Source organism: Pseudoliparis swirei, chromosome 6 (genome assembly GCF_029220125.1).
Source record: "Pseudoliparis swirei isolate HS2019 ecotype Mariana Trench chromosome 6, NWPU_hadal_v1, whole genome shotgun sequence".
In the NCBI taxonomy this organism is placed as follows: Eukaryota; Metazoa; Chordata; class Actinopteri; order Perciformes; family Liparidae; genus Pseudoliparis; species Pseudoliparis swirei.
Genome location: NC_079393.1, coordinates 28,620,000 through 28,631,152, shown reverse-complemented (window position 1 = coordinate 28,631,152; position 11,153 = coordinate 28,620,000). Strand labels below are relative to the sequence as shown.

Genomic DNA, 11,153 nt, shown 5'->3' with positions numbered 1-11,153 from the left:
ATGTTCTAAAGTGAGTGTGCGGGTATTAACTGACTCATGCGTCAGTCTGAGGAGACGCTTCACCTCCACTGAGCCGCCGCTACACGGGCGACTCACGTCACGCCGTGGTCCGTTTCACCTGAACAATGGAGTATTGTGTTTGAAGCAGTGGCGGCTGGTGAATTTTTTTTTGGGAGGGGGGGGTGCGCAGTTGGGCGACGCGGTTTAAATATCACTCAACAATGAGAAGAAAAGAGGTTTTGAGTAGAATATTGTAAAAAACAAAGCTTTATTTCAAGAACACAGCGTGCTCAACACGGTCCAACAACAACTATCAACACACTGTAACTTTGGGCATGAGAGGTTCAGAGCAACTTTAAGGAACATTGGGTTGGGTTTCAGAGGTTTACAGAATAAAAGAGTTTCACCCTCACATGAAAGAGGTTCAGAGCAGAATAGAGTCAGAAAGAGATCACATGTTACATTGGGTGACAGAGTAGACCCACTACTGTAAAGACAAGTAGCTCCTCTCTTTAAAGTGGGCAAACGTCTCAATAACTCTCTGGTTAAAGTCATCATGTCTGTAACCAGCCTGTTTCATTATTCTGGAGGGAATGTGTCTGTTTTTCAGAACTTCTTCGTTGTGTTTCGATGCCAGTTCGGTCTCCTTCTGCTGCTCTGCAAACAGGGTTAGCTTCATGCTGTTAGCTTCATGCTGTTAGCGAGTTAGCTCCATGCTCTTAGCGAGATAACTGCGTTAAGATTTGTGCTTTCCACTTGTCTGCAGCTCTTTAGACCCCTCACCCCGTTGTAGTCCAGAGAGTTTCAGTCCCTTTGGAACAACAGACAGGAGAAACTAAACAGCATTACTCACTGAGCTCCAGCTAACAGCTCCGTTAGCTACCTGCTCGCGTAGCTCCGTGGAGCTCTCTGGCTGAGGGAACGATCCGTCTCTGATCTGCCGAATACTCCAGTCACGTGAAATAATAAAACGATATCATTGGCCAGAGCGCACATTTTTGCGCCCCAAGATTCACGTTTCATCCGCCAATGAGAAGCCGTCCTTGCCGAAACGACCGTGAAATGTTTGCTCGCTGCCGCACACACACGTTGGGCTGGCGCCCCGAAAATGGGGAGGGGCTTCTCTCAGTGATGAGTGGCGATATATTATTTCTGTCACATTTAACTTAAGTGGTTGTTGACAGGCTGACTGTCTCCCACACACATTTAGCGCATCAACACGGTTTATGTGCTATTTAAATGATTTGGTATATAATGTTTTTTGACAGGATATATTCAAATTTTTTTTTTTTTTTTTCATCTCAAAATTTTAAGAGGGGCGGCGCCCTAGCGCCCCCTATGGACGCACCGCCACTGGTTTGAAGAGACGATGCTAGCAATGTGAAAAAGTACCGTTAGCCGGTGTTTGGTCTCTTTCAATTTTTACCCATTAATTGTTATTTTCCAAATCTCTCCACACTTTGGAGACCAACGCTCCTAGCTAACGTTGAGTCTCAAGTTAGCAGGCACTTCAACGTTTAAGAAGTGAACCAAATATGCTAATGTCACGTTAGCATTAGCATAGCTATCTACGGTGGTGGATTGTTGTTCAGAGTTTACACGACTTAACCAAAATGCTCAGCCGCGTAACTCCCAGTAGAATGGCGACATGACCCTGAACACAACTTAGCCCGTAGCAACGTTAGCTGTTGTGGGAGCTCTGATAGTTAGCTTGAATGTAATCCTTTGCTAAAGGGAAATAGGAGAATGTTGATGTAATAGTTCAGAAAAACACAAGATAGTCCAAGATGTTTTACTTGTCCTCTCATTTTCCAGGATGTGGAAACCCCGTTGGCGCTACATGAGTAGCGTTAGCTGAAGCTCTTTTCAGACGAGTTTTATGTTTTATAACTACGCAGAAAAAGTGAATAAGCATTTTTCTCAAAGTATTCCTTGGAGAGCTTCAGCGTCTACGAGGTACTGTAAACTAACGTGAGTGTAAAGTTACAACGGGAGTGACTCAGGTTTACTGACGCTGAAGATGTTTAAACCTTCAGCCGATGAACATAATAAACATTACAACCAAAAACGACCTTTCTTTCGATTTGAAATGTCTGGTTTTATTAATGCAGGTTACATTGTGACGGTTACAGGGGTCAAACGGTGATTTTAACCTCCCGAACGGGGCGAGCTGTCCTTAGCTAACGGGATAAATACGATTTATTTAGAAGGAAAGCATTCATGAAACATGATGGTGGCCTCAGAGCAGAACTCTGTGTGCATTTTGCATCCCAAAAGAATAAATACTTCAAGTGTAAACAAACGATCTCTGCAGCCAGTCAAGTTGTATGAATAGAGCTCCGTCACGGCAGGAAGACGTGATGAAATGGAAACGCCTCGGCACAGACGCACAACGTTTATCCACCGTTAACGTCAAGTCACCGGGGATGAGGAAGATCACGGGACATAAAGCTCCAGAGTAGCTGCTCAATGAATGTTTTAAAAAAACCACGAGAGGTTTTACATCTGAGCTTCTAAATAGTTTTTGGATGGCGGACGTGTGACGCGTGGCCCTGAACGCATCGCTCCTCCTGCACTGTAGAGACGAGGCGGAGCGCTGTGGGGGGGGGGCGGCGGGCGGCGCCGAGTCACTCAAGTCTTCAAGTGACAGACAAACATCAATAAAAACACTTTAGGTGGAGAACTCTTCTTCTTTTTCTCTTTCTTCACACGTTGGCGTCCTTCGTTGTGAGCAAAGTGCACACGGGGAAATAAATATGAGGTCCGGTTCTGTCCTTCAGTCACGAGAACACACGTTCAGATTCAAAAGGTCAACTCCCTCCAAGGATTAAAAAAAAATCTGCGGCCTGGATGAGTCAAACGGACCGGGCCTTTATTTTGAAATCCGTGAGGAGGCAGAGAACCAAGCGCTCGGCTGAGCATCGAGGTGGAGGGAGGGGCGTGTGGGGGTGTTATGAGCTTCGTTGGGGGCAGGTTGCGCCTCCTCGTGGAGCGGGGGAGGTGCAGCGGTCCCTCAGCCCTCCATTCCAAAGTCATCCGTGAACTTCTTGACCTTCAGCAGGTCCTCGGTGTTGACCGTGGGCCGGGTGGTGGACAGCGAGCGCAGCATGTCCGACTGCAGGCGGCAGAGGTTAGCATGTTAGCATGTCAGACGTACAGGTGAGGACCGTCGTCTACACACAGTGACTGAGGGGAGAAGCACCTCCACTCCCCATCCCGGTAACATGGGCTGAATAAAACTGACTCAGACGTCACGTCCTCCTGTAAGCAGAGCCGTGCAGGAAACACTCTTCGTCCTCTTCAGAGTGGGGACTCTTCATCACTTTGTTTGAAACGACTAGACCCAGCACTGCGTCGTCAGTCCTGTGTGTGTGTGTGTGTGTGTGTCTCACCATGCACACGATGGGCTCCAGCAGCTTATCACTAGGCACGTCCATCCATGTCAGCTCGATGGCGGCGGGGTCACCGGGGGAACACGGGGTCAAGAGGTCGTCCACCATCACCTGGCTGTTGCTCCGAGAGGGACCGGGAACCTGAGGGAGCAAGAACGAGGAGGAAATAAGGCTCAATGAGGGTCAATAAGAGTCAATAAGGGTCAATAATGGTCAATAAGAGTCAATAGGGTTCAATGAGGGTCAATAAGAGTCAATAATGGTCAATAAGAGTCAATTAGGGTCAATACGGGTCAATTAGAGTCAATTAGGGTCAATAAGGGTCAATAAGAGTCAATTAGGGTCAATACGGGTCAATAAGGGTCAATAAGGGTCAATACGGGTCAATAAGGGTCAATCCGGGTCAATTAGAGTCAATAAGGGTCAATACGGGTCAATACGGGTCAGATTCTTGGGGTTCTGGTGCGCTCACCTTCTTGAAGTGGGTGGCAGACTGGACCTTCCTGACCGGCTGCATCAGGGCGTCCCGCACGATGACGCTGATGTCAGCGCCGGAGTATCCGCGCGTCTTGTGGGCGAGCTGCCGCAGGTCGGCGTTGCTCAGGCTGTGCGGCGTGTTGCCGAGGTGGAGGCGGAGCATCTGGCAGCGGGCCGGCTCCTCCGGCAGAGGGATGTAGATACGCTTCTCAAACCTGAGGGGGGCGGGGCACACCGGTCAGGCCTTCATCGACCCAGTGCCACACTGAAGGCTGCGTTCATATCAAATCAGAGGCTTCCCCAGTGGATGACCACCTGCATGCTCGGTTGGTTGAAATCTACATCACGAGAACGCTTTTATTTACATTCACAGAAGAATATTTGTTAGAGCGTAGAGCCTCAATGTGAGCGCCGTTAGCGGTGAAGCTAATGTCACAAGCTCTCCTCATGGAGAGAATTAGAGTGACCTCTGACCTCCTGTTCATCTAGTCAGGGTGAACACGAGGAGTATTAGAGTGACCTCTGACCTGTTCATCTAGTCAGGGTGAACACGAGGAGTATTAGAGTGACCTCTGACCTGTTCATCTAGTCAGGGTGAACACGAGGAGTATTAGAGTGACCTCTGACCTGTTCATCTAGTCAGGGTGAACACGAGGAGTATTAGAGTGACCTCTGACCTGTTCATCTAGTCAGGGTGAACACGAGGAGTATTAGAGTGACCTCTGACCTGTTCATCTAGTCAGGGTGAACACGAGGAGTATTAGAGTGACCTCTGACCTCCTGCGGATGGCGGCGTCGAGCACCCAGGGGATGTTGGTGGCTCCCAGCACCAGGATGCCGTCGTTGTTGTTTCCCACACCTAAAAACCAGAGAGCCCCGTGTGAGGCAGGATGACCCCTCTATTGTTATGTGTTCTGTCTATTGTTACGTGTTCCGTCTATTGTTATGTGTTCCCTCTATTGTTACGTGTTCCCTCTATTGTTATGTGTTCTGTCTATTGTTACGTGTTCCGTCTATTGTTATGTGTTCCCTCTATTGTTACGTGTTCTGTCTATTGTTACGTGTTCCGTCTATTGTTACGTGTTCCCTCTATTGTTACCTGTTCCCTCTATTGTTACCTGTTCCCTCTATTGTTACGTGTTCCGTCTATTGTTACGTGTTCCGTGTTCGCCTATTAAGCGCGTTCCCTCTATTGTTACGTGTTCCCTCTATTGTTACGTGTTCCCTCTATTGTTACGTGTTCCCTCAATTGTTACGTGTTCCCTCTATTGTTACGCGTTCCCTCTATTGTTACGTGTTCCGTCTATTGTTACGCGTTCCCTCTATTGTTACGTGTTCCCTCTATTGTTACGTGTTCCCTCTATTGTTACGTGTTCCCTCAATTGTTACGTGTTCCCTCTATTGTTCTGGCGTTCCTCTATTGTTACCTGTTCCCTCTGTTGTTCGTGTTCCGTCTATTGTTCGTGTTCCGTCTATTGTTACGCGTTCCCTCTATTGTTACGTGTTCCCTCTATTGTTACGTGTTCCCTCTATTGTTACGTGTTCCCTCAATTGTTACGTGTTCCCTCTATTGTTACGCGTTCCCTCTATTGTTACGTGTTCCGTCTATTGTTACGCGTTCCATCTATTATTACGCGTTCCATCTTTTGTTACATGTCCCCTCCATTGTTACGTGTTCCGTCTATTGTTACGCGTTCCCTCTATTGTTACGTGTTCCATCTATTGTTACATGTCCCCTCCATTGTTACGTGTTCCGTCTATTGTTACGTGTTCCCTCTATTATTACGTGTTCCCTCTATTGTTACGTGTTCCGTCTATTGTTACATTATTACGTCTATTATTAGCGTTCCTCTATTACATGTTCCCTCTATTGTTACGCGTTCCCTCTATTGTTACGTGTTCCCTCCATTGTTACGTGTTCCATCTATTGTTACGTGTTCCGTCTATGGTTACGTGTTCCCTCCATTGTTACGTGTTCCGTCTATTATTACGTGTTCCGTCTATTGTTACGTGTTCCGTCTATTGTTACGCGTTCCCTCTATTATTACGTGTTCCCTCTATTGTTACGTGTTCCCTCTATTGTTACATGTTCCATCTATTGTTACGCGATCCCTCTATTGTTAAGTGTTCCCTCTATTGTTACGCGTTCCCTCTATTGTTTCGCGTTCCCTCCATTGTTACGTGTTCCCTCTATTATTACGTGTTCCCTCTATTGTTACGCGTTCCGTCTATTGTTACGTGTTCCGTCTATTGTTACGCGTTCCCTCTATTATTACGTGTTCCCTCTATTGTTACGTGTTCCGTCTATTGTTACGTGTTCCGTCTATTGTTACGCGTTCCCTCTATTCTGCCGTTCCGTCTGTATTACGTGTTCCGTCTATTATTCTGTTCTCTATTATTACGTGTTCCCTCTATTGTTACGCGTTCCCTCTATTGTTACATGTTCCATCTATTGTTACGCGTTCCATCTATTGTTACGCGATCCCTCTATTGTTAAGTGTTCCCTCTATTGTTACATGTCCCCTCCATTGTTACGTGTTCCGTCCATTGTTACGTGTTCCCTCTATTGTTACGTGTTCCGTCTATTGTTACGTGTTCCCTCTATTGTTACGTGTTCCGTCTATTGTTACGCGTTACCTCTATTATTACGCGTTCCCTTTATTATTACGTGTTCCGTCTATTGTTACGTGTTCCCTCTATTGTTACGTGTTCCGTGTATTGTTACGCGTTCCCTCTATTATTACGTGTTCCCTCCATTGTTACGTGTTCCATCTATTGTTACGTGTTCCGTCTATTGTTACGTGTTCCCTCCATTGTTACGTGTTCCGTCTATTGTTACGTGTTCCGTCTATTGTTACGCGTTCCCTCTATTGTTACGTGTTCCATCTATTGTTACATGTCCCCTCTATTGTTACGTGTTCCCTCTATTGTTACGTGTTCCGTCTATTGTTACGTGTTCCCTCTATTGTTACGTGTTCCGTCTATTGTTACGCGTTACCTCTATTATTACGCGTTCCCTTTATTATTACGTGTTCCGTCTATTGTTACGTGTTCCGTGTATTGTTACGCGTTCCCTCTATTATTACGTGTTCCCTCCATTGTTACGTGTTCCATCTATTGTTACGTGTTCCGTCTATTGTTACGTGTTCCCTCCATTGTTACGTGTTCCGTCTATTGTTACGTGTTCCGTCTATTGTTACGCGTTCCCTCTATTGTTACGTGTTCCATCTATTGTTACATGTCCCCTCCATTGTTACGTGTTCCGTCTATTGTTACGTGTTTCGTCTATTGTTACGTGTTCCGTCTATTGTTACGTGTTCCCTCTATTATTACGTGTTCCCTCTATTGTTACGCGTTCCCTCTATTGTTACATGTTCCATCTATTGTTACGCGTTCCATCTATTGTTACGCGATCCCTCTATTGTTAAGTGTTCCCTCTATTGTTACATGTTCCGTCTATTGTTACGCGTTCCCTCTATTATTACGTGTTCTCTATTATTACGTGTTCCGTCTATTGTTACGTGTTCCGTCTATTGTTACGTGTTCCGTCTATTGTTACGCGTTCCCTCTATTATTACGTGTTCCCTCTATTGTTACGCGTTCCTCTATTGTTACATGTTCCTTCTATTATTACGTGTTCCATCTATTATTGTTGTCATCTCTTATTCATTCCTCTATTGTTACGTGTTCCTCTATGTTACGTGTCTCTCTCGTCTATTATTACGTGTTCCCTCCATTATTACGTGTTCCGTCCATTGTTACTGTTGTGCAGTTCCTCTATTGTTACGCGTGTTCCTCTGTGTTACATGTTCCTCTATTGTTGTCGAATTCATTTATTGTTACGTTGTTTCACTTATGCATTACGTTCGCTCTATTGTTACGTGTTCCCTCTATTGTTACGTGTTCCGGCCTATTGTTACGCCTCTATTGTTACGTGTTCCTCTATTGTTACTGTTATGCTCTATTACGTGTTACGTGTCTCTCCATTGTTACGTGTTATGTCCTATTGTTACTTGTTCCGCCTATCACGTTACGTGGTCTGGCCTCTATTGTTACGTGGTTCCATCTCCATTATTCGTGTTCGCGTCTATTTATTACTAATTTCCTCTATTTGGTAATACGCAAGGATATTTCCGGCCTATTGTTACGGTTTCTATTGTTACGGTTCATCGGTTATTACGTCCTCCATTATTACGTGTTCCGCCTATCTGTTACGTTACTTTGATCGCCTATTGTTACGCTGCTCCGCTGTTATTGTTACGCAGGTTCTATTATTGTTACGTGTTCCATCTATTAAGTCACGCTGCTCTATTGGCTACGTGTTCCATCTATTGTTACATGTTCCGTCTATTCCTCCTCCATTGTTCATTATTCCATCTGTTCCGCTCATTGTTACGTGTTCCATCTATTGTTACGTGTTCCTGCCTATTGTTACATGTTCCCTCTATTATTGTTACGTGTTCCCTCTATTATTCACGTATTTCCCTATTATTACGCTGTTCTCTATTATTACGGTTCTTCTATTGTTACGCTGCCGTCTATTATACTACGCTCTCTATTGTTACGCGGTTCCTCCATTGTTATGGTGTTCCATCTATTGTTACGTGTTCCTCCATTGTTACGTGTTCCGTCATTACGTACGTTCCGCCTCTATTGCCATTGCTCCTCTATCTGTTATTCAGGTTCCATCTATTGTTGTTGTCCCTCCATTATTCGTGTTCCATCGTGTTCCGCCTATTGTTACGTGTTTCCTCCATTATTACGTTGCGTCTGCCTATTGTTACTTTCATCTGGCCTATTGTTACGTGTTGTTCCGTCTATTGTTACGTGTTCCGTCTATTATTACGCTGTTCCTCTATTACGTGTTCTCTATTGTTACATGTGTTCCTCTATTATTACATGTTCCATCTATTGTTACGCGATCCCCTGTTAAGTGTTCCCCATTGTTACGCATCCGCTCATTGTTACGCGGTTCCTCTATTACCATGCTCTCTATTGTTTCGCGTTTCATTGTTACGCGTTCCCCCATTGTTACGCGTTCTCCATTGGCCATACGTTCCATCTATTGTTACGCCGATCCCTCTATTAAGGCGTTCCTCTATTGTTACGCAGGTTCCGCTTCATTGTTACGCCGCTCCTCCATTGTTACGCTGCTCCGCCCATTACGTGTTCCCTCTATTGTTACGTGTTCCGCCTTATTACGCTCTCCACGTTACGTGTCTGCCTATTGTTACGTGTTCTCTATTGTTACGCGTTCTCTATTGTTACATGTTCCATCTATTGTTACGTGATCCTCTATTGTTAAGTGTCTTCTATTGTTACGTGTTCCGTTTATTGTTACGTTCCCCATTGCCACGTGTTCTCTATTACATGTTCGCCTATTGTTACGCCGCTCCTCCATTGTTACGCGTGTTCCGGCTCATTGTTACGTGTTCTCTATTGGAAATACGTGTTCCTCTATTGTTACGTGTTCCTCTATGTTACGTGTTCCCTCTATTGTTACATGTTCCATCTATTGTTACGTGATCCCTCTATTGTTAAGTGTTCCCTCTATTGTTACGTGTTCCCTCTATTGTTACATGTTCCATCTATTGTTACGTGATCCTCTATTGTTACGGTTCCATTTGTCGTTTTCCTCTATTTAAATTCCCAATGTTACGTGTTTTATTATGTTTGGTTTTTTTCTTCCTTTATTAGTGTTTTATTTGTGTTTTATTTACTTTCCTATTTAGTTTCTAGGTTTGTTCTCTATTGTATTTTTATATTGTTCTTTAGTCCCTTTTAGGTCCTTTTTTGGCCCTTTGGTCCTATGTTTTCCTTTTTTCTTTCTCTATTATTACGTGTCCTTTTTAATTCATTATGTATGCTTTTATTGTTATTTGTTTTTGGTTATGGCTCTTTGTGTTCTTATATTACGTGTTTGTTACGTTTGTTATGTTGGTTCCTCTGTACTGTTTTTTTACGGTTTTTACGGTCCTCTTGTTGTGTTTATTATCGTGTTCCGTGTTTATGTCCTTTGTTGTGCCTTTTATTTTTCCCTTTTGGGTTCTTTTTGTCCTCTATGTTAATTCTTTGTAGTTTATATTATGTTCTTATTCGTGTTTTATAGGGTTTTCCCTTTTAAGGTTCCTTTGTACGGTCCATTATTAGGTTCATTTTTAGGTTCCTATTTAGTTTCCTTATTGTACGGTCCTATTGTCTAATTGTTTTATTTAGTTGATATCCCGGTTGGGCAGGTGTTATGTTGGACGTTTTGGACTAGGTTTAAGGCCTGGAGGAGGTTATGATTTTTGTGTAAATGGTTTGTGGATTTGTTGTTTTTTGTGTTGTATGTATGTGTGTTAATTGTATGGTGTGTTATTATATGTATTATTGTGTGTTATTTATTGTGTTATGGTGTGTAATTATGTTATGATATTGTTATTATATATATGTTATGGATTGTTTATTTATTTGTTATTATTGGTGTTAAAATTATGTGTGTATTATTGTTTGTTGGTGTGTTATTTGTATTATATTATGTGTGTATATGTGTGTGATATTTTTAGTATTTATGATGTATTTTAAATTTTTGTTTATATATGTGTGTATATTAGTATATTAATTTATATTTATATGTGTGAGGGTTGTATTTGTGGATTGTTTTGTTAGTGTGTGTTGTATATTGGGGTTGTGTATATTATGTGTTATAATTTTTATGTGTGTGTGTTGTTGTTATGGTGTGTTTGTGGTATTAGGGTGTGTGTGTGTTGGTGTGTGTATATTGTGTTATTGGTTGTGTTATATGAGGAAATGAAGGAGTGTAGATGTGGTATTTTAAATGTGAGATGTGGTATGTGTGAAGGGTGGGGTGTTGTTTTTGTGAAAGGGGAAAGAGAAAGGTTGGTAAGGAAAGGGGTTTGAGAGAGGGAAAAAGGGAAAGGGGGAGGGAAAAGTTTGGTTGTGGAAAAGGAAAGAGAAAAGGGGGGGGGAAGGAAGGAGGAAGAAGAGGGAAAAGAAAGGGGGGGGAAGGGAAAGAAGGGGGGGGAAAGGGAAAAAGGAAAAGGGGAAAAGAGGAGAAAGGGAGGGAAAGAAAAGAGGGAGGGGGGGAAGGGGGGGAGGAAAGGGAAGGGAGGAGGAGGGAAGGGGGGGGGAGGGGAAGGAAGAAGGGAGGGGGAAAGGGGAAGGGGGGAAAAAAGGAAGGGGAAAGGGGGAAGGGGGGAAAGAGAAGGGAAGGAGAAGGGAGGAAGAGGGACAGGGGAAGGGGAAAGGGGAAGGGGGAAAGGGGGGAAAAGGGGGGGAGGG

General features: G+C 44.0%; 1 protein-coding gene across 1 annotated transcript in view; it reads right to left on the bottom strand.

Annotated features, from left to right (window-relative positions):
• Nucleotides 1-237: 237 nt before the first annotated feature.
• The window catches only part of vps4a (vacuolar protein sorting 4 homolog A), a 39,335-nt gene continuing 28,419 nt past the window's right edge, over nucleotides 238-11,153 (bottom strand). Inside the window, exons 7-10 of the mRNA XM_056417348.1 lie at nucleotides 4,647-4,728; nucleotides 3,865-4,084; nucleotides 3,393-3,533; nucleotides 238-3,115 (exon numbers count right to left, since the gene is read on the bottom strand). Of these exons, the coding sequence (XP_056273323.1) occupies nucleotides 3,014-3,115; nucleotides 3,393-3,533; nucleotides 3,865-4,084; nucleotides 4,647-4,728 (545 nt within the window). The 3' untranslated portion in view covers nucleotides 238-3,013. The remainder of the gene's footprint in view (nucleotides 3,116-3,392; nucleotides 3,534-3,864; nucleotides 4,085-4,646; nucleotides 4,729-11,153) is intronic.